Source organism: Garra rufa, chromosome 13 (genome assembly GCF_049309525.1).
Source record: "Garra rufa chromosome 13, GarRuf1.0, whole genome shotgun sequence".
NCBI lineage: Eukaryota > Metazoa > Chordata > Actinopteri > Cypriniformes > Cyprinidae > Garra > Garra rufa.
The window spans coordinates 14,617,081-14,639,664 of NC_133373.1; the positions used below are offsets into that span (position 1 = coordinate 14,617,081).

At 40.0% G+C, this 22,584-nt stretch overlaps 1 protein-coding gene across 1 annotated transcript in view; it reads right to left on the reverse strand.

The window, feature by feature from the left end:
• Positions 1-22,584, reverse strand: part of LOC141283492 (brain-enriched guanylate kinase-associated protein) — a 47,355-nt gene that overhangs the window by 16,081 nt on the left and 8,690 nt on the right. The window contains exon 2 of the mRNA XM_073816777.1: positions 17,046-17,074. Coding sequence (XP_073672878.1) covers positions 17,046-17,074 — 29 coding nt within the window. The remainder of the gene's footprint in view (positions 1-17,045; positions 17,075-22,584) is intronic.

A 22,584-nucleotide genomic window follows, 5' to 3' on the forward strand; every position in this document is an offset into this window, starting at 1 on the left:
ATTATTTATTTATTTTTTACAAAAACACAGTCAAACCTTTCAGTTATAATCTATCTATCTATCTTAATTATATAATTTATATCCTTTTCCTCCTTTTTTTGGGATATGTGTACTGTTAACTGAAAACTTAGCAATACTGAGATATATGTGACATATATAGCCCCATCTCTTCTACATATGAATTTGCCATATGAAGGAGAAATGGTTTAGGTGAGTCGATGTCTACATTTGTTATAGTATGCATATGACTCTGCATTATTTGTTCCACATTACCCACAAAATATTGCCAAGTGTTGGTTTGTATATTAGTTTACTAATTTCTTTAAACAGCCCTATTTAGCAAATAGTCACAAGTGGATTGGAGAGCAGATGATTATCGTCCTGTATGTACAATAACACATTCATTGGTCCACACTTGTCCACAACAGCACTCACGATGGTCAATCTGTCAGAGTTCAGCACTCGACGGAGATGCACATGGTTGATGGGATGACTGTGGTGGGCGGACGACGGGGTTGAGAGAGCATCTTACCTCTTTTTCTGATGTTTACAACCATTTCGAGAGGTTTTAAGGGCTGTTTTCCCAATATATATCTTTTTCATGGTTTTTCGCAGTAGGCCACCTCTCATGAAGGTCTGTGTATAAATTCTCCGCTCCCTAACAGGGATTCCACTTATTCCTGCTTGAGTCTGAGGTTACGTTTCCCATGCAGCCCTGACAGACCGCTGGAGATCCTGCCAACAGAGCAAAGAGAGTGGCGGGTGGCGCTCGCAATCATATTACAAAATAATAGCGACAGCAATTAAGAAAGTGTCATCAAACTTGCGATTCATGCATGAAACTGTCACGGCGAGAATGAGTGCGCGGCGACAGGCGTAATTAACCTCTTTGGGCCGATGCCACTGTGCTGATGTTTCGGTGTGACTAGAGGTCCCTCGCACAGGTGCGTTCGTGAGCGATGAGATGAATTAAGGTAGGAACGCGATGAGACAGCTTGCGACTTCATCAAAAACATTCGCATGCAGAACCTTGCGTGCACGTAGTTAATCTATAGAGTGCAGCAGCTTGGGGAGTATTTATTCCACACATTTATGGCACCTTTTCCACTAATAGGGTTCGAAACAAGGCCTGACTCTTTCAGAAAGTTTAAAAGGAGGTGTTGAATTTCAGAAAAGGATTGTCAGCCTCACTAAATCTTATACAAGCTATTAAATATTTATTTTAGATGGGGTTTGCAAGTTGTTTACCAAGATTTGGCACATGCTCGATTTGTTGTTTACTTGAAATAAGTTTCTTATGCTAAGCAAGGCTATATTTATCAGGAATTAATATCTTTTTCACATACAGTTGAGGTCAAAAGTTTACACCCCCTTTCAGAATCTGCAAAATGTTTTTTTTTTTTACCAAAATAAGAGGGATCATACAAAAGGCATGTTATAGTTTATTTAGTACTGACCTGAATATGATATTTCATATACATTTTTTTTTACATATAGTCCACAATCATTTATAGTTGAATAATATATAGTATAGTCAATGGTTGAATTGATAAAAATGACCCCATTCAAAAGTTTACACCCCCTTAATGTTGTGTTCTTATCTGAATGATCCACAGCTGTGTTTTTTTGTTTGTTTTGTTTAGTGATAGCTGTTCATGAGTCCCTTGTTTGTCCTGTACAGTTAAACTGCCTGCTGTTCTTCAGAAAAATTCTTCAGGTCCTACAAATTTCTTTGGTTTTCCAGTATTTTTGTGTATTTGAACTCTTTCCAACAATGACTGTATGATTTTGAGACCCATCTTTTCACACTGAGGACCAACCAAAAAAACAAAAACTGGACCTGGCTGGACTTGTGGGACCTGAAGGAATTTTTTTTTTTTTGATGAACAGCAGCTGTTCAGGACAAATAAGGGACTCATTAACAACTAAAAAACTCTAAAACACACACACACACACACACACACACACACACACACACACACACACACACACACACACACACACACACACACACACACACACACACACACACACACACACACACACACACACACACACAGCTGTGGATCATTAAGGTAACAACACAGCATTTAGAATCAAGGGGATGTAAACTTTTGAATGGGGTCATGTTTATAAATGCAACTATTATTTTCTCTTGTGGACTACCTATATGTAAACATCTTTTATGTGAAAAATCTTATTCAGGTCAGTGCTAAATAAACATTAACATGCATTTTGTATGATTCCTCTTATTTTGGTAAAATAATTAACATTTTGCGGATTCTGAAAGGGGAATGTAAACTTTTGACCTCAACTGTATTTGCTCAACTAGATTTTTTAAATATACAAAAATTTCTATGTAATTCTGTGACATGCGACAAAATAAAATTCGCTGCCAAAGTGTTTTAATGTCACATAAAATATCTAATAGTCAGTGTTATTTCAGTATCATTGATACTACTATTAGAGCTTTTGTTAATATTTGAATTAGATTTTATTTTTATATTTTCTGTTTAAATTTTGTAAAAATGTTTTAGTAAGTTTTAGTTATGTATTACATTTTTTATTGTGTATTTTATTAGTTTTTATGTATATGTAGTTTTTGTAGTTGTTTTAGTTGTAAGTTTTTTTTTTATACTTCAACTTCAACTAAACAAAAATGAGAAAAGTTGCCTATACATTTATACAACAGTTCTTTCTGGTCCTCAAATCTGATTGGCTAAGAGGAGTGTAATATTCTAGTGATAACAGATTTCACTGTTTGTAACACTCTGTTTGCTGTATTTCTCACAGCAAGTGTAATGGCTATAATTTTATAAATAATACTGTTTCTGTGAAACGGAATGTAGTTTTAAGAGTTTTTAGGTGAGAATGAACTTGTTTAGACTTAAAAAATGCAGTTTGTAAATAAAATAAAATTTGAAAATTTGCTTCTATGTTTTGGGAGATATGAGCTCCAGGGCGACAGCGTCCATTTAGCTCTCATGAACCCACTGAGAGCAGCCTCACCTTGGCCAGATCTTTTGGAGTTTGCCACTGGCTCTAATGTCTATACAGTGGTTAAACATGAGATATAATTAATTTGGGGTAAATCTAAAGGTCAGTCTTTGGTCTCATTAATTATTTGTTCCAGAGCAAATAGTTTTGGCTGAGGGCAAAATCTCATCACGTTATATTTTATGTAAATTCAGTGCTGTATATCAGAGTGCTGCCTTTGAATTGCCTGCACAATGATGATCTGACAAAAAGCTTGAAAACACTAACTTAAGATGATTGGCTGAAAATAAATAGAATATTGGTTAATTTCTTTTTTTGTTTCATATTTAATGATGGGATCTAGTTTCACCCTATTCTTGGAAAGTGCCTTGTGTCATTTTTTTCAGGTTTTATTTGAGCACACATACTTGCACTGAAAGACATCTTCCTGTCACCTTTTTCCATCCAGTCCATCAGGTGAGCATGGAGAGATTTTTGTGACAATCGATTATGCATTTCTCTTTGGTTTCCCCCACCTCTGACTCATCGCACACTCATTTTTTCTCTCTCTCGTCTGAATCACCGCAGGGTGTCAATATAACACATCTCCCTAAATCCTCACCCACTCACATTTACCACATCACGAGGGGCAAGTATACTCCCACAGCGGGCCACAGAAGTCAATACGTCTGATATCATGGGGGGCTGCAGACGCTGCATTGGCTGCATTTGATCTTTCCGAAAGAGCAGCTGACATTTTAGAGGCGCGAGGGAGGGAATGAAAGACAAGTGGAGCTGGAAGATTAGAGGGGCAGGAGTGAGACGGAAGAAAGGAATGAGCGAGAGGTGTGAAACGGCCTCTCATCTCACCTCCACCTTGTATTCTGCGCCTCTCAACATAGAGAGATTATTTCCCAGAATACCCCCTCATCGCAGACGCACACATAGCTGCACTGACATACACATCACAAAGTCTAAGGATCAGCTAAACAACATGGAATCAAAATGGAATAGGGGGTTGCCAGATCTGCATAACAAAACCAGCCCAGGCGCTAATCAAAATTATCCCAATTATGGTCATAACTAGCCCAGTCATGTTCCGGGTCAAAAGGGGGTCGTTTCAACCCACTGACTAAAAACACAACCTACAACAACAGTGTAAAAGTAGCCCAACTCTGCAGGAAAATCACAGACTTGGCAACACTACGAGGAACCAAACTTACAACTAGATCTCATATGATAAACAATAACAATTGCATTAACACTAGGGTGACCATCATCCTCTTTTCCCTGGACATGTCCTCTTTTTGGACCTAAAAAAATCTGTCCGGCCGGGATTTCCAAATCACCCAAAATTTCCGGAGTTCGGCTTTTGCTTTCTACAGTTGCCAGTCATTAATGTGCGCTTTTGTATTAAAGCCTTGTCGGAGACTGTTTTCTTAATCCTACTCCCTCAAACATTCTAATATTGAAAATAATTTTCACGCATCAAGGAGTCACTATCAATATTCAGAGTATTTATTCGCTTCAGATGCAGCTGGTGTTGGATGTAGGGTTGCCAAATCCACATTTTTCCACAGAATTGGTCTGATTTTAAACTGTTGTGGTGGGTTGATTTTCTCCTGTGGGTTAAAGTTTTGAAATATTGAAATATTATTCCTGCTCTCGCAAACATTTTAATATTAAATATAATTTTCGCGCATCAAGTAGTCGCTATCAATATTCAGAGTATTTACTCACTTCAGATGCAGCTCATGTTGGATGTAGGGTTGCTGAAATTGGACTGATCTTAAACTTTTGCGGCAGGTTGATTTTCTCCTGTGGGTTAAATGTTTGAAATATTTAAATATTTTATTCCCGCTCCTGCAAACATTCTAATATTGAATATAATTCTTGCGCATCAAGGTGTCGCTATCAATAATCAGAGTATTAAATTTCTTCAGATGCAGCTTGTGTTGGATGTAGGGTTACCAAATCTGCATTTTTTTCCACAGAATTGGGCAGATTTTAAACTGTTGCAGTGGGTTGATTTTCTCCTGTGGGTTAAAGGTTTGAAATATTGAAATATTTAATCTCGCTCCCACAAACATTCTAATATTGAATATATTTTTGTTGCACATTAAGGAGTCACTATCAATATTCAGAGTATTTATTTGCTTCAGATGTAGCTCGTGTTGGATGTAGGGATGCCAAATCTGCATTTTCTCCACAGAATTGGGCAGATTTTAAACTGTTGCGGTGGGTTGATTTTCTCCTGTGGGTTAAAGGTTTAAAATATTAAAATATTTAATTCCCACTCCCGCAAACATTCTAATATTGATTATAATTTTTGCGCATCACGGTGTCGCTATCAATATTCACAGTATTAAATCACTTCAGATGCAGCTTGTGTTGAATGTAGGGTTGCCAAATCTGCATTTTTTCTGCAGAATTGGGCAGATTTTAAACTGTTGCAGTGGGTTGATTTTCTCCTGTGGGTTAAAGGTTTGAAATATTGAAATATTTAATCTCGCTCCCACAAACATTCTAATATTGAATATAATTTTGGCACATTAAGGAGTCACTATCAATATTCAGAGTATTTATTTGCTTCAGATGTAGCTCGTGTTGGATGTAGGGATGACAAATCTGCATTTTCTCCACAGAATTGGGCAGATTTTAAACTGTTGCAGTAGGTTGATTTTCTCCTGTGGGTTAAAGGTTTAAAATATTAAAATATTTAATTCCCACTCCCGCAAACATTCTAATATTGATTATAATTTTTGCGCATCACGGTGTCGCTATCAATATTCACAGTATTAAATCACTTCAGATGCAGCTTCTGTTGAATGTAGGGTTGCCAAATCTGCATTTTTTCTGCAGAATTGGGCAGATTTTAAACTGTTGCAGTGGGTTGATTTTCTCCTGTGGGTTAAAGGTTCAAAATATTAAAATATTTAATTCCCACTCCCGCAAACATTCTAATATTGATTATAATTTTTGCGCATCACGGTGTCGCTATCAATATTCACAGTATTAATGTCACGGTAGAGAAGGGAGGTCTGGGTCCAAATGCAGGTAAGTAATGATTTTATTAATAAAACAATAAACAAACAAAGCCAACACGGCAAACTAAACATAAACTGAACAAAACAAAACAGGGAACAAGGTCTAGAGCTGGATCATGAACACAAAATAACATAGAGGACAAAAGACAATGCAGACATGAAGCAGGAGAGAAAGGTGAGAGTATTTAAAGACCGGATAATAGTGAACAGATGTGAGTGAATCAGTGTTAACGACAAGGACAGGTGAATGCTATCAGAAGTGCAGTGTGAATAGCGACCTCAGGAGGCTGAGGGGAGACCCACAGCCCCGATCATGACATTACCCCCTCCCTACGGAACGGCTCCCAGACGTTCCCAAAGTCTGGAGGGAGGAGGTACGGAGGAAGGCAACTCAGGGGGAGGGATGGCGGGCCAGGCCCGTGCAGCGCAGTCCCCACCGCGCCAGCAACAGAAATCGCAGCCGTCTCCGCGCTAGGAACAGAGCGCGCGGCCGCCTCCGCGTCAGGAACAGGACGCGCGGCCGCCTCAGCGCCAGGAACAGGACGCGCGGCCGCCTCAGCGCCAGGAACAGGACGCGCAGCCGCCTCAGCGTCAGGGACAGAACGCGCAGCCGCCTCCCCATCAGGAACAGAACGCGCAGCCGCCTCAGCGTCAGGGACCGGTTGAGCGGACGCCCTCTCTTGAAAAAACGCCTCTGCCCTCGCCATAAAGTAGGGGCGCGTCCGCGCCGCCTCAGCACTAATGGCGTCCATCGCCGCCAAACAGGCGTAGATGGTTTCGAAGCGAGCGGCTGACGCCGCCTCGAAAGATCTCTCACCCGCTGGACCCACTGGTGATGTCTGCATTCTGTCACGGTAGAGAAGGGAGGTCTGGGTCCAAATGCAGGTAAGTAATGATTTTATTAATAAAACAATAAACAAACAAAGCCAACACGGCAAACTAAACATAAACTGAACAGAACAGGGAACAAGGTCTAGAGCTGGATCATGAACACAAAATAACATAGAGGACAAAAGACAATGCAGACATGAAGCAGGAGAGAAAGGTGAGAGTATTTAAAGACCGGATAATAGTGAACAGATGTGAGTGAATCAGTGTTAACGACAAGGACAAGTGAATGCTATCAGAAGTGCAGTGTGAATAGCGACCTCAGGAGGCTGAGGGGAGACCCACAGCCCCGATCATGACATTACCCCCTCCCTACGGAACGGCTCCCAGACGTTTCCAAAGTCTGGAGGGAGGAGGTACGGAGGAAGGCAACTCAGGGGGAGGGATGGCGGGCCAGGCCCGTGCAGCGCAGTCCCCACCGCGCCAGCAACAGAAATCGCAGCCGTCTCCGCGCTAGGAACAGAGCGCGCGGCCGCCTCCACGTCAGGAACAGGACGCGCGGCCGCCTCAACGCCAGGAACAGGACGCGCGGCCGCCTCAGCGCCAGGAACAGGACGCGCAGCCGCCTCAGCGTCAGGGACAGAACGCGCAGCCGCCTCAGCGTCAGGGACAGGACGCGCAGTCGCCTCAGCGCCAGGAACAGGACGCGCAGCCGCCTCCCCATCAGGAACAGAACGCGCAGCCGCCTCAGCGTCAGGGACCGGTTGAGCGGACGCCCTCTCTTGAAAAAACGCCTCTGCCCTCGCCATAAAGTAGGGGCGCGTCCGCGCCGCCTCAGCACTAATGGCGTCCATCGCCGCCAAACAGGCGTAGATGGTTTCGAAGCGAGCGGCTGACGCCGCCTCGAAAGATCTCTCACCCGCTGGACCCACTGGTGATGTCTGCATTCTGTCACGGTAGAGAAGGGAGGTCTGGGTCCAAATGCAGGTAAGTAATGATTTTATTAATAAAACAATAAACAAACAAAGCCAACACGGCAAACTAAACATAAACTGAACAGAACAGGGAACAAGGTCTAGAGCTGGATCATGAACACAAAATAACATAGAGGACAAAAGACAATGCAGACATGAAGCAGGAGAGAAAGGTGAGAGTATTTAAAGACCGGATAATAGTGAACAGATGTGAGTGAATCAGTGTTAACGACAAGGACAGGTGAATGCTATCAGAAGTGCAGTGTGAATAGCGACCTCAGGAGGCTGAGGGGAGACCCACATCCCCGATCATGACAATTAAATCACTTCAGATGCAGCTTGTGTTGAATGTAGGGTTGCCAAATCTGCATTTTTTCTGCAGAATTGGGCAGATTTTAAACTGTTGCAGTGGGTTGATTTTCTCCTGTGGGTTAAAGGTTTGAAATATTGAAATATTTAATCTCGCTCCCACAAACATTCTAATATTGAATATAATTTTGGCACATTAAGGAGTCGCTATCAATATTCAGAGTATTTATTTGCTTCAGATGCAGCTCGTGTTGGATGTAGGGATGCCAAATCCACATGTTTTCCACAAAATTGAACTGATTTTAAACTGTTGCGGTGGGCTGATTTTCTCCTGTGGGTTAAAGGTTTAAAATATTAAAATATTTTATTCCCCACCCGCAAACATTCTAATATTGAATACAATTTTCGCACATCAAGGAGTCGCTATCAATATTCAGATTATTAAATTGCTTCAGATGGAGCTCGTGTTGGATGTAAGATTGCTGAAATTGGACTGATTTTAAACTTTTGCGGCAGGTTGATTTTCTCCTGTGGGTTAAAGGTTTGAAATATTTTATTTCCGCTCCCGCAAACATTCTAATATTGCATATAAATTTTGCGCATCAAGGAGACACTATCAATACTCAGAGTATTTATTTGTTTCAGATGCAGCTCATGTTGGATGTAGGGTTGCCAAATCTTTTTTCCACGAAATTGGACTGATTTTAAACTGTTGCAGCAGGTTGATTTTCTCCTGTGAGGTTTGAAATATTGCATAAATTCAATTTGACTGTAGTGCTTGTATTAAAACATTTTGCATTCTACTTGTGATAAAACTGTAGTAGATATAAGTTTTGTGAAGGATGACCACTGTGGTAGGAAGCCGTTTAGCTATGATCAATCTCCAAATATGCAGTTTAGGTATGGAAATAATATATTTTGAGTTTTAATGTGGGATATGGTCACAAATTAATTCGCCTGAACTCACAAACAGTAGTGTACAGTTCCTAGTTCACTTCAAATTAAACATAACCAGAAAATTACTTCTGGTTGAGTAAAGCAGACAGTAACCGTTCACTTATGAGAGAGTTTGAGTCTGTTTCTTGAATATTTTTCAATGATTCATAAAAAAAAAAAAAAATTATTTTGGAATTCAAAAGTGAGTAATTGGTTCAAGAATTGTATCGTGATCTGCGCTACCACATATAAACACACAATCTTCCTAAATGTCACCAAATGGCAGCTAGATTTTTATTTTAGTCACAGTCTGTACCTATTTACAGTACTTTCTCAATACACGCTCATGGTCTTAATGTGCGTGACTCATCTGTACATGTTATTCCAAAGAAGAAAAAAGTTTGTCCCTTTAACAGTGTAATTATACATTTAAGTACTGAGCGATATTAATATAGACTAGGATGACAGTTTGGTTAAGGGTTGACAAGGACACTGTAAAATAACGCTTTTTAATTATAATATTTAATAATTAATATTTAAATGTAAATTCATGTCCTAGTCACATTTTCTTGGTTAAATAAACATTATGTACAGTACCAGAATAAAAATCTAAATCATCTGAGCTCTGTCAAAGACAAGGAGATGTACCTTTAATTTCAACAAGCTGATTATTCACTCAAAAAAAAACCACAGATCATGTTTTCAGGATGAAGTTTGATTTTGACTTGAAAAAGCTGTGATATATAAGTGTGTGAGTTGTTTACTTACTTTTCTATTAGTCTTCCCATTAATGCCATTATATTGTTGATTTAGACTGATTTAGGTTTGCGCATGAACACCAGGCCCAGGATTTATCGTATGAACCAATCATAGCCAACCATATCCAATCATTGCCTCCTCTCCAGTGTTGGGCACGTACCTTTAAAAAAGTAATTAGTTATAGTTACTAGTTACTTCTCACAAATAGTAACTGAGTTAGTAACTGAGTTACATCATTATAAAAAAATCTAATATAACTAGAAAATAAATATAAAACATTGTACACTAATCTACACTATTTTAATGTTGTTGTGGGACAACGTCAGAGACAACTATCAAATTCAACATATTATTATAAATATTATCATTACTATAGTGCAGGGGTCTTCAACTAAAACGGCTCGAGGTCCAGTAATGAACCCTGCTCTCACCAGCCGAGGTCTGGATAATTATATATAAAAAACTATTTATGGTTTTTGCGAGACCAGGGTATCTGCAGTATATTTTATCTTAAATTCTAGACATTTAAATACATTTTTAAAGACCTGAACAAAAAATAAAGAAATATATAAATAATTAAAATGACTGTAAAAAGCATGATTATTCAGATGCAGGTTTCACCTTCATGGTTTAAAACATAAATATGTATAAAAATGCAGTATAAGAAATATATTTACAATATTTTGCGACATAACCCCATTGCCTTTCACCTCAGCGAGGGAAAAGTAGTGCTTATACTTCCAGTTTGCGAAAGCTACCTTTGAACTTGTTGGACTTGCCATCGTTGTGATGTTGTGGATGTTGGTGTGTGCGACTGACCGTGCGTGTGCTTGTGTGTGAACGCCCGCACTACTCTGCCTCTGATTGGCAAACAATGGATATTTACTCAATCTAAGCCAATCATCGCGTTCTCAGTTATACCACGCTTACAGACACACCAATCATCATCACTGGTTATGTGTCCCGCCCCGGCCCCGGCCCCGAACACACACAAACACACACACCCCAGAGAAAGAGAGGTTCTATGGCTGAGAGAGACGCTGCTCGCATGACAACCGCTTCAGTGTTCTCAGTTATAGTAACGCGCATTTTATTGTCAGTAACGGTAACGGCGTTGTAACGGGGGAAACAGTAATTCGTTTGACTACTCGTTACTGAAAAAAAGTATCGCCGTTAGTAACGCCGTTTATTTATTGCCCCGTTACTCCCATCACTGCTCCTCTCACATGACTTTTGCCCATTCATTCTCAATTACCCCCCACCAAACCCACCACATGCTTTAGGGGATCTACAGTATTAAAACTCAATGGGATCAGGGGAGGCGAGACTCCCGCTGAAACTTTACCTGCTGGTGTTGCTGTTAGACAGTTTCACTTTAGAAAAACAAGTGATTTATATGCATTTTTAAATCATATTTGTGTTGTTTTGAGGAGACACTGCTTCCATTGCCTCCTCAGAGAAAACATCCCTGGTGACTACATAAAATTGAAAAATCTTGAGGGAACGTATGGCGAATTAGTCTTAGTCTTTTAGTCATCACGACGGCAGCAATTTATTACAGAGCAGGTCATATTGGTTTTCGAAAAATATCTTTTTTGTAATGTGCAGTTTTTTTATGTAGCTATATATTGTCTCTCAAAAGAGTCGACTCAGAATCGCCTAAAAATCTTCTGTCTGTTACTGATCTGCATGACTGGGTAACACATTAGCAGAATCCTTGCCTGTCCACAAAATACGAACAGTCTGACCTGCCCATAACACTAACACTTGCGCTCCCAACCACAACCTGTAAGTACGATTGATATGTTATGTGTACATTTTTTGTGCTAATATGTGATGTATACCAAGTGCAGCTTTAGGTTTCCAGGTAAACTCCAGGTAAAAATATTACTGTCTAATTGAAATAGTTCTGATAATTTAAAGTTAACCCACTATTTCCTAAGTATGTGTTGATTAATGTAGGCTGTCGTTGTTCTAATTACTTTGTTTAATAATAAAGAATGAAACTTAGACATATTTTAGTTTACAAACTGTTGTTTTATCAATTACTCACCTTTCATCAATTATCCATCGTTATTGTTTTGTTATGTGTTTACAGTTTACAGGGCACGATTCGCTTGCATAAGTGTTAAACCAAATGTTTTTATGTCACTATTTTACGGAACGGATTGGAGCACAGTAGTATTGTACAATGTAAAGGTGCATCAGGGTTGCCAGGTTTTCAAAACAAAACCTACTCAAAATTAGCCCAATTGCATTTTGAGGGGGTTCCCCTGGTAAATTTGCATTCCAGGGGCTAAACATGAGTTTATTTGAGTAGCTTTAACCTGCGGATATCAAAAACTACCACGGACTTGGCAACACAGATGGTAGTTCTCGCAACTTGCTTAAGTACTCCTTTTCTGGCAATTTGATAATTCCTAGAATATCAAAATCAACTGCCGGTGGCAGATCATTTTCTTATCTAGCGCCTAAACTCTGGAACAATCTACCTACCACTGTTCGGGAGGCAGACACACTCTGTCAGTTTAAATCTAGATTAAAGACACATCTCTTTAACCTGGCTTACACATAAAAACATTAACACATTCCTATAATTCAAATCCGTTAAAGGATTGTTAGGCTGCATTAATTAGGTCAACCGGAACCGAAAACACTTCCCATAACACCTGATGTACTCGTTGCATCGTAAAAAGAATGGCATCTATGCTAATATTAGTCTGTTTCATTCTTATTCCGAGGTCACCGTAGCCACCAGACCCAGCCTGTATCCGGATCAGATGGTCACTGCAGTCCCCCGAATCCAGTCCGTACCCAGCTTAGATCATGGATCACCACCTGGAGATGTCTTCTATAGCCCTGAATGTCAACCAGATAAGCTCCAGAGACGGATCATCACTAAAGACCTCGCCAACCTAGACGGCCATCGGCGCTACTCCACAGGAACCTGATGAGTTCTCTACAATCGGACATTGGTACAAACTGCTGGTTTGGTCTGGCCAGAGGAGAACTGGTCCCCCGACTGAGCCTGGTTTCTCCCAAGGTTTTTTTCTCCATTTCTGTCACCTGTGGAGTTTTGGTTCCTTGCCGCTGTCGCCTCTGGCTTGCTTAGTTGGGGACACTTTCCAGCGATATCGTATACTATTTTGAACTGAACTGACGATGATATCACTGAATTGATGAACTGCCTTTAACTGAAAATTGATTGTTACAATAATGCGTTACTTACACACTATTGTGCTGTTTAAATACTGTGCAGTTGCTTTGACACAATCTGTATTGTTGAAAGCGCTATATAAATAAAGGTGACTTGACTTGACTCTGTGCCAATCACAACAGACTTGGACAGCTGACCAATCAGAACAGAGTAGGCTTATGGAAGGGAGGGGTTAACAGACATTACGCCCAAAGATGGTTTGAAAGAACTTTTTCGAAGTCATTGACAAATAACTATGTATAATTGTATATTCTGAGAAAATTACAATGTTTTCTGACTTTAGATGGATTTAAACCTGTTGTACGGGACTCCAACACAATATTAGGACACTTTAAAAAAACATATGACCTGCTCTTTCACATTAACGCATTAACATTAATTGTCAGCAGGAGCAGCCCATAGGTAAACAGCTATTTACAAATTACTTCAGGACACAGATAGCCAGTACAACCCAAACCTTCAGTCTCCACGATTCCAGCCAAAAAACCTCCTCAAAAGTCAAGTCGGAAATACTCCTCCACAACTCGCATTCAGGTCTGGCTCCTTTCTGGCATGAAACGCCCACTTTTTACAACGCACTCAATTCCCAATGGATACAATCAAGTTCTGCCCTACATTTAGTTTAGTTTTTTCTCATTGACTGTTATGTTTTAATCTAAAATGCATCACATTATGGAAGTACGACGGTTTGTGAATGCCATTTCATTCTGACTTGAAAAAAAGAGAAGCCATGAAATTCACACAAGGCACGATGGAATAATCCAGTCATTTATCTACACTGACTTGATTTGTTGTTACTCTCTCTGTCTCTTTCACCCTCTATCTCTCACTCTCACTCTCACTTTCAATCTCACATCATCCCTCCTTCCACCAGCCACCCACTTGCAAACAGCGGGGAATAATTATGGCTTAAGTGGATTATGCGGCCTGCAGATGGCAGATAAACGAAGAGGAGAAGAATCAGGACAGTCTATCCGGGCAGAACTGAGGATGAGCAAAGGAAATCTGATGGGTGGAATGGGATTCCAAGAAGAAGCAGCAATGACGTTGCGCCAAGGGCCATGATAAAAATGTGTCATGGTGCCCAGCAAATCAACTGGGAGTCATTTTTGCTGTGAGATTTAGATTAATATTTGTGGGAAATTGCTTGAAAACTAGGATAGGAAACTTTGCTAGGACGACAACTTGTCATGACACCGAATTAGATGAATTGTGCTATCCCTGAGGAAGCTTTCGGTCGAGTTAAGGTTTTCATTAGTGCCTATCACCTACTGTTTGGTACTTTCAAAACCGATAATGGATGATATGCCATATCAGCATCTCACAAAGTACATGTCTAAATCATATTTTGCATTAAATTACTTATTTATTTTTAGCATAAATTAGGTAGCTATAGAAATATTTAAATAATCATTCAATATGAATTATTTTCATTTAAAAAATCTTTGTGAAACTTCACAATGCATCCTAATGTCCTAAAAATATGCATAATAAAATACAACAAATGAAATGAAAAACACAGGCGCACATACACGCACACAATACCCCTGAGAAGCAGGGATCTGCTAGTATATAAAATATTAAACCTTCAAGGCTGAATGTTGGCAGGCTGAATGGTACACAGAAATTTCTGAACATGCGGGACATGTACATATACAAGAGCGAACGGATGAGTTCACACGTTAAAATAGCAGCGCAGATTGATTTAAAACATGTTATAATAAACGATTCTTCAGAACCGACAGAGAACATCGCAGCCCAAGGCTGCAAAACATGGATTGTTTTCAGCCACATCACTGCAGATTTAATTCAATTAATAGAGTAAATACACAAAACACACACTGAAACTAATGGGATGATCATATGCAACAGTTCTTCTATGATCACAAGTCACTTTTTAGTGCTACATTGATGACATTCAGTGGCGTAGCAATTATTATTTTAAGACTCTGAAAAATAATCATTACTTTTCAAAGATCCTTGTCGTAGTTAGAGTTACAGTTTTCATTACTCTATCGTATCATAAACATCCTTGTATGTAAACTTGTCATATATTACAAACTGTATTACAAAACTACAATATTACCACATTTTGAAATGACTAACCATGCATGTATCCATTTTGTAGACATATCTCAGCACAATGTCTGAATCATATTTTACCCTCAAAGAAATTATATTTTTTTTGTTTGCTGTAAACCAAATAAAGCAGTTAGCATATTCCCCTAATTATAATGAATGTAATATAAAAATGGCATATTTAAAAATTATTTATATATTCTGATAGTGTTCATTGTACTTTCTTTTTAATCTAGGCTAATTTATAATAAAGGAAAAAAGTGAACACAGGATGAATTTCATTGCTGCGTAACAGTAATGAGAATCTAATGAGAATCATCATTGAGAATAATTAGAATTACGAAATAACCAAACTAATAATTTGGATGTGCTACGGGCTGCGTTTCATTGTCAAGAAAATAAATGTTACAAGCACCAATAAATAAATAATATAATTATTATTTGTATTGTATATATATATGATATATAGTTAAATTAAAATTAATTTAAGGCAGAGAATATACAGTACTCTCAATTCCCTACATGCTTTTTTATTTTGAGGTGAAAATTGATGTGGACATGAGTTTCACTCATTTACATACAAAAAAATAACTTGGTAACTTGTAGGAATGTTACTTCCTGTCACGTTTATAATACCTTAACTAAACATAAATGGATCTCGTGTTTTTTTTACTGTGTGGAAAAAGAGAAAAGACCAAGAAGGAGCGATTTCAGTGTGTTACATCAGATTTGCTGCACTAAGGGGTCAAGGCCATGCTGGCCGTTTGCAAAAAATTGGGATGATAATTGGTGTTTCACCTTATGTCTGCATATTCTGTCCATCAGCCCTCATGTACCACCTTTGCAGAATCATCGCTGACATAATGATTCAGACCTTCGCATCTTTTGCATGCGCTTATTCCACACAATGCAGCAACATCAACTATGTAGTGATTATAACAGAAGTTAACCAACAATAACTTCCTTACTAATCAATTAAAAAGCATCGGAATATTGATATGACAGATTATGTTATGGTGCACTGTTAACTTAAACCATCACCTATTCTAGATTCCACATTAAGAACCGCATCACCAAGTCTGCTCTTTTATGTTTCAATATTTGTTTGCATTTTCATGTATCCGTTGGTTATTTAAATTTGTAAATAGTTAAGATACACATTTAAACATGTTTTCGAATGAATGTTTGACTGCAAACTGACATCTCTGCCAATCGTGGCGATCCACTGTGACAAGGGTTTTCATCATGGATGCAAGCACATTTACTTTGCAGTTTTTCATTTCTCTTAGCAACACAAAGCTGAAATCCATCAGCATGACTTGAAACATTTCTGTTTCGCCCTGTAATCTATTAATAATTCATGCAAAGGAGGGGGAACCCCCAATAAATCCGTCCAGCCTCCCCCACAGAGCTTGAGTCATACCTTTTTCCCCCCACATGACTTCTATACTATAATATACAGCAGCGGCAGTGAACACTTAGCATGCTCATAAATAATTTCCTGAGCCCCATCTCTGATGTCGCCTTAGGGAACAGCCATCTGATGACGGCTTAAATATTCTCCAGCCAATGGAAAGGTGCCGTTTAGTTTGCGAATGGCCATTATGTGGCTTTCTACATCTCTACAGGTTTTCTCCGATAAATTGATTTCCTAATGAAAGAGCGAAATGATACGTGCACATGGTGAAATGCTAATGTAACTACTCAAGAACACTCGGATGTGATCCACAACACATTACAAACCAAAACAATTGAGCTTCCAGAACAGGCAGGTGCTTTCAAACCAGCTAAACCCCCGTTTGGTGGTGGAGAATGTGGGCATCACTGTGAGGGTGAATTCCTGCTGCAGTCTAGGCATCGGGAATGGAAGAAAGAGAGTGGTAGAGCAATAGAAAATGATGGAAAGGTGAAGCCGCTTACCTTATGGTCTGCATCTCCTCGTTCGAAGCCTGGAAAAAGGAAGAAGAGGAGATTACTGAAACAAACGTGCGCCTGGTTCCCGAAGCTGCCAAGGCATCACTGCGCAGTCTGAGGCACACACCGCCGCTCTCTCGCTCACTCTCTCTCTCCTTCTGTCTCTCCCTTTTCTCTTGCTCTCTCTCTACCCAACAGTGCCAGTATACTTCTGCACCGATCTCATGTGCAAGGAGGGGAGAAATCTTGACAGATTAAGTGCGAATGGAAGGCACAGTCGCAGCCAGAATGCAGATACACAACATCATACACGCCGCCCCCTCTCCTTCCTCCTCCCTGAGAGAAACTCACTCATCGGCTTCACGAAGATCCACAGGATGTGAGGACAGACAGCAGAGCAGAGAGAGGGAGAGGGTGAGAAAAAGAGTGTGAGAGGGAGAGATGGTGTGAGAGAGAGAGAGAGGTTTAGGAGGGAAACAGGTGGGCTCATCTGTTGATGAAAGAATTGGAGAGAGGGATGGGGAGGCACTCCGGTTCTCACATCCACTGCGTGCTACAGCTTTCTCTCTCGCTCGGTCTGTCTCTCTGCTGCCCCATGAATAATGCAAGAGTGAGATTATGTCAGAGGAATTCACATTCTCATTCAGATTTAGTGTGCAGCAGTGACCAAGGGCCGTTCCAGCAGTCCTATTAATTCAGCACCAGGCAGGCAGTACGTGATCCAATGTGGTATAACACATTCAAGCTAGTTTCACAGTTTACAGACCAAAAAACGAAAAATGATAACGCTGAAATGTTATGTTTGTACATTACGCTAATTTTGTAAAATATATAATAATTTATTTGTATGTTTATATCCTTTATGCAGTCTAAATATCTCACATGGATGTCTAACCAACGCTGTTCTATTTATAATTACACAATGTCCAAGGTATTATTAGATTTGTCATCAAGTATGAAATCCCAAAATTTCCCCAGCATTCCCATTCAGTTCTATGACAGTTGCTTGGCTGGTGCAGGCAGCCCTGAAAAAAAGTGTACTGGATGCTGCCATCTTTGCTGCTTGAACTCTAATGCTGCGCTTGATTTACCTCAGGAAGTCGAATGATGGAGCTAGGAATAATGTCATACCCAAGTGGACCGTGTTTCTGTAGAGAAGTCATAAAACTAAGATGGACATATTCATTGTTAGCAATACCAGTCGATTAAAAATAGGGCTGCTCTCTAATAGTCGACGAGAGAGGCTTGGTCGACCAAAATTTTATTAGCCACAGAAAACAAAATCCACAAATTCCAGAAAGTGGCGAAGTCACACAGTCCGTGATGGACAGATTGTTAACGGATGGGCTATGTGGTAATGTAGTACATCAGGCAGGACATCCAAACACTCACCTATCATTTGACCTCAAATATGACTTTTGTTTTAATTTCAAGATGTGTATAGTAGTAACTTTACATGGCAGCTCAATCTAATGTTAACCTAGAAAAATGTGTGCTATGTGTAAGCTGATCTGTAGAGCGCTCACTGCATGTCAGATGGAGGCGTCGATGTGGTCACTTGCTCTTAAAATACTCTGTCATTTTTGGACATACAGATCAAAGTAATACATCTTTCGAATCTATAAAGACTCTATGTTTATTTGAGTGCACTCACATTTACAACAAAACATTGTGCTTTGTAAAGTAATGAAAGCAAACAGGATGTGCTTTCTGCCGTCTCGGTTTCTGTGAACTTGAGTGCAAAACTTCAAAACTCGGTATATACTTGCCTTACAGACATGAAAATATAGTCTATAAAGAGTCTACTTTTAATGTCTACTTTCAAATGAACCAATACAAATAGAAAACACATATTCCGTAATCCGTATGAAACATCCATACAGGTGCATCACTACTGCAGAAATGATGAGTCAGTGTCGCCGACTTCATCTCTTAAGCCTCTTAAGTGTGTGGTGTTTGTATGTTTGGGCATAAAAAACATCTGCAAAGTTACAAATCTCAAAGTCCACTCCAAAGGGAGATATTTAGTTTTTAAAAAATCCCTTTTCAAGAACTACAATGAAACGGCTCATTTGGACTACAGCGTTTGTTTTCCGGAGGCTATTATGTCACAACATAAATCCCGCCTACTGAAATTCAATTCGTTGGCGGGTGGGAGATTCGCCTAACTTTAGCCATGTAGTATGGACAGCCACTTTTGGGATGCTTCGGCGAGCCGCGGGTCAGCTCGTTTAAACGCAAGCTTTAACTAAAGGGTCCGCGAACTGCACCGGTAGCCGTGCTGAAGCCGCACTGTTCACGTATATTGTACAGAGGGTCCAAACACACGCAGATCTGTGGCTGATGTAAACACGAACACTGACTAGTGATCATCTGTGGACGCGTCGGCGCCTCGCCGTAGACGTGCAGTGTGTGGTAAGAGATTTATTAATTATGCAGTGTAGATAGCTTCACTAGCCTTATGGTTTCGGGCATGCAAATAATTAAATACATTAGCACAATAATGATAATATCATGTATCGGTGATCTCGCAGGCTGACGATAGGACTAACAATACTGTAGCGCTTTATTTACTCACCCTTCATGCATCCTATATGACTTCCTTCTTTCAGACAAATGCAATCTGAGTTATATTAAATCAATTCTGGCACTCATACAACAGCATAGACTGAACGGCACGGGCAAGTGTTCCATCAGTCGATACATAATAAAAAAGTGTCTCACATGGCTCTTGGGCGGTCGGTAAATGCCTCTTTTAGCGATCCGATGTGTTTTTGTAAAAAAAAAAAAAATCCATATTTAAAACGTAAGAATCACTTTAATCTAGTTTGCTGCTGTGGAAAGGGGTGCAGCAGGGCAGAACGCGGTCTACGCTGTTTGCCAATCGCAATGCAGTGGGACTGCTGACCAATCACAACACATTTGGTTTTTTCGGAAGGTGGAACCCAGAACTAATCGAGCTGTTTGTGCCAGCCTGGGGAGAAAGCTATTGTAATAATGTAAATTATGTGAAAAATTATGCATTTTTCGAACCACCAAGCATGACAGCATGTTCAAGTACATCCCCAAAACAAAATAAAGACTTTGTAAAGGAGCATAATAGGACCCTTTTAATAAATATGTGACTAATAGTCGACTAATGCTTAAAATAAATAACTACTAGTTGACCAAAAAATTTGTAGTTGAACTACTAAACTAAACTAATAAAAAAATATATTTTTCACAGATAACACCATAGCATTATGTTCACAAATTGAGGTTGGAAAGTAGGGGAGTGTCATGATCGGGGCTGTGGGTCTCCCCTCAGCCTCCTGAGGTCACTGTCTCTGTTCCTAACGCGGAGGCGGCTGCGCTCTCTGTTCCTGACGTGGAGGCGACTGCGCTCTCTGTTCCTGACGCGGAGGCGGCTGCGCTCTCTGTTCCTGACGCGGAGGCGACTGTGCTCTCTGTTCCTAACGCGGAGGCGGCTGCGCTCTCTGTTCCTAACGCGGAGGCGACTGCGCTCTCTGTTCCTGACGCGGAGGCGACGGCACTCTCTGTTCCTGACGCGGAGGCGACGACACTCTCTGTTCTGGACGCGGCCATAACCGCTATCTCTGCGCCTGACGCGGAGGCGACTGCGCTCTCTGTTCCGGACGCGGAGGCAACCGCGCCCTCTGTTCCTGACGCGGCTGTGAACACGCTCTCTGTTCCGGACGCGGCCATGAGTGCTATCTCTGCGCCTGACGCGGAGGCGACTGCGCTCTCTGTTCCAGACGCGGAGGCAACCGCGCTCTCTGTTCCTGACGCGGCTGTGAACGCGCTGCACGGGCCTGGCCCGCCATCCCTCCCCCTGAGTTGCCTTCCTCCGTTCCTCCTCCCTCCAGACTTTGGGAACGTCTGGGAGCCGTTCCGTAGGGAGGGGGTACTGTCATGATCGGGGCTGTGGGTATCCCCTCAGCCCCCTGAGGTCGCTGTTCCTACACTGCACTTCCTGATTGCATTCACCTGTCTTTGTCATTAGCACTGATTCACTCACATCTGTTCACTATCATCTGGTCTTTAAAAACTCTCACCTTTCACTCATGCTTCATGGCTGCATTGTCTTTTGTCCTCTGTGTATTTTGTATTCCAGATTCCGGCTCTTGACCTTGTTCTTGTTTTGTTCTTTTAGTATTCAGTTTATGTCGTGTTGTGCCGTGTTGGCCTTTTGGTTTTGTTTTGTTCTGTTTATTTGTGTTTATTTAATTAAATATATCTTCCCCTGCATTTTGGACCCTGACCCCTTCATCAACGTGACAGGGAGAGTGGGGGCGGTTGCAACACTTTTTGCATTTCCACAATAGGGGACAGTTGCAACATTCAATAAAATGTAATTAAATCATTCTTAATATAATTTTGCAATTTCTTTATTTTATTTGTGCACAGTCAGGGTCTTTAATAAGGTAAATTGGCTGTAAAAAAAACAAACAAACAAAGAATAGTAAATGAAAAACATTGTTAAGTAACAAGTAGATTTTTTACCTATTTACTTAAAAAAAAGTAGAGATACCTAACTATTAAAGGGGTTCATTAGTATTATCATTATAAAATTACAATTATGTAATTTTATGGCAAGCTTTTAAATCAATATTGTGGTAAGGGACAGCATTTTGGGACGGTTTCAACAGTGTGTTGCAACTGTCCCTACAGTGATAGCCATGAGAAAAATTGGTATATTAGCTTGACAACATATCATTGACACATGCTAGCTATGCCTATTAGAAGCTAAGAACGCACTGATTAAAATGCCCTCCCAAGTCAGAACTCCACATACAAATGGAATGCAGCATAAGACTCAGAAGTAATGTCAAAAAATTCTACTGGTAAAATCAAAATGTCACTGGAAAAAATATATATAATGTCAGAATGGGTGCCTGCTTTTAAAAAACAGTTAGTGAATGATGATACAGATGGATGTTTCTTTACGCACTTTTGACCCTGTGGACTTTTATCTTTATATACTATTTAATTACTTGTAATTTAACTAAAAGTCATTAACTTTTCTATGCTATTCTCAAGAATATGCTAGTCTCGTGAGAACCAAGTCTCCTTATGGCTTATATCCAAATCCTCTGACATTTCTCTTTACAAATAATCATTTTGTTCTTCTAATTCGTGACCTGTGTCTTTTTTTGCTCTCTCTACTAATCAGTGGTAAATCTCCAGCACCTGCTTTCAGATGTAGCAGTGTTTACTACACAGAGCCATAGTTTACTGACATATTGCATTCATCATCACAGACGGTTTAATCGCACAATAGTGAAATTGAAAGAAATCGTTTTGTGATAATGACAACTGTTTGCGTAGCTTCTCAGTGAACTGCAGCTCTGTGTAGTAAATGGCACAACATCTAAAAGCATGTGAAAATACCACATTTAATAATAGGTTTTTACATAAAACTCACTTCATAAATCCTTCTGGGTTCTTGCATAGAATAGGGCACACAACATATTTCATAGTATTCTAAGCAGTGATAAAGGCATTGCATTATAAATATACTTCATTCTAATAAAAATTATAATAA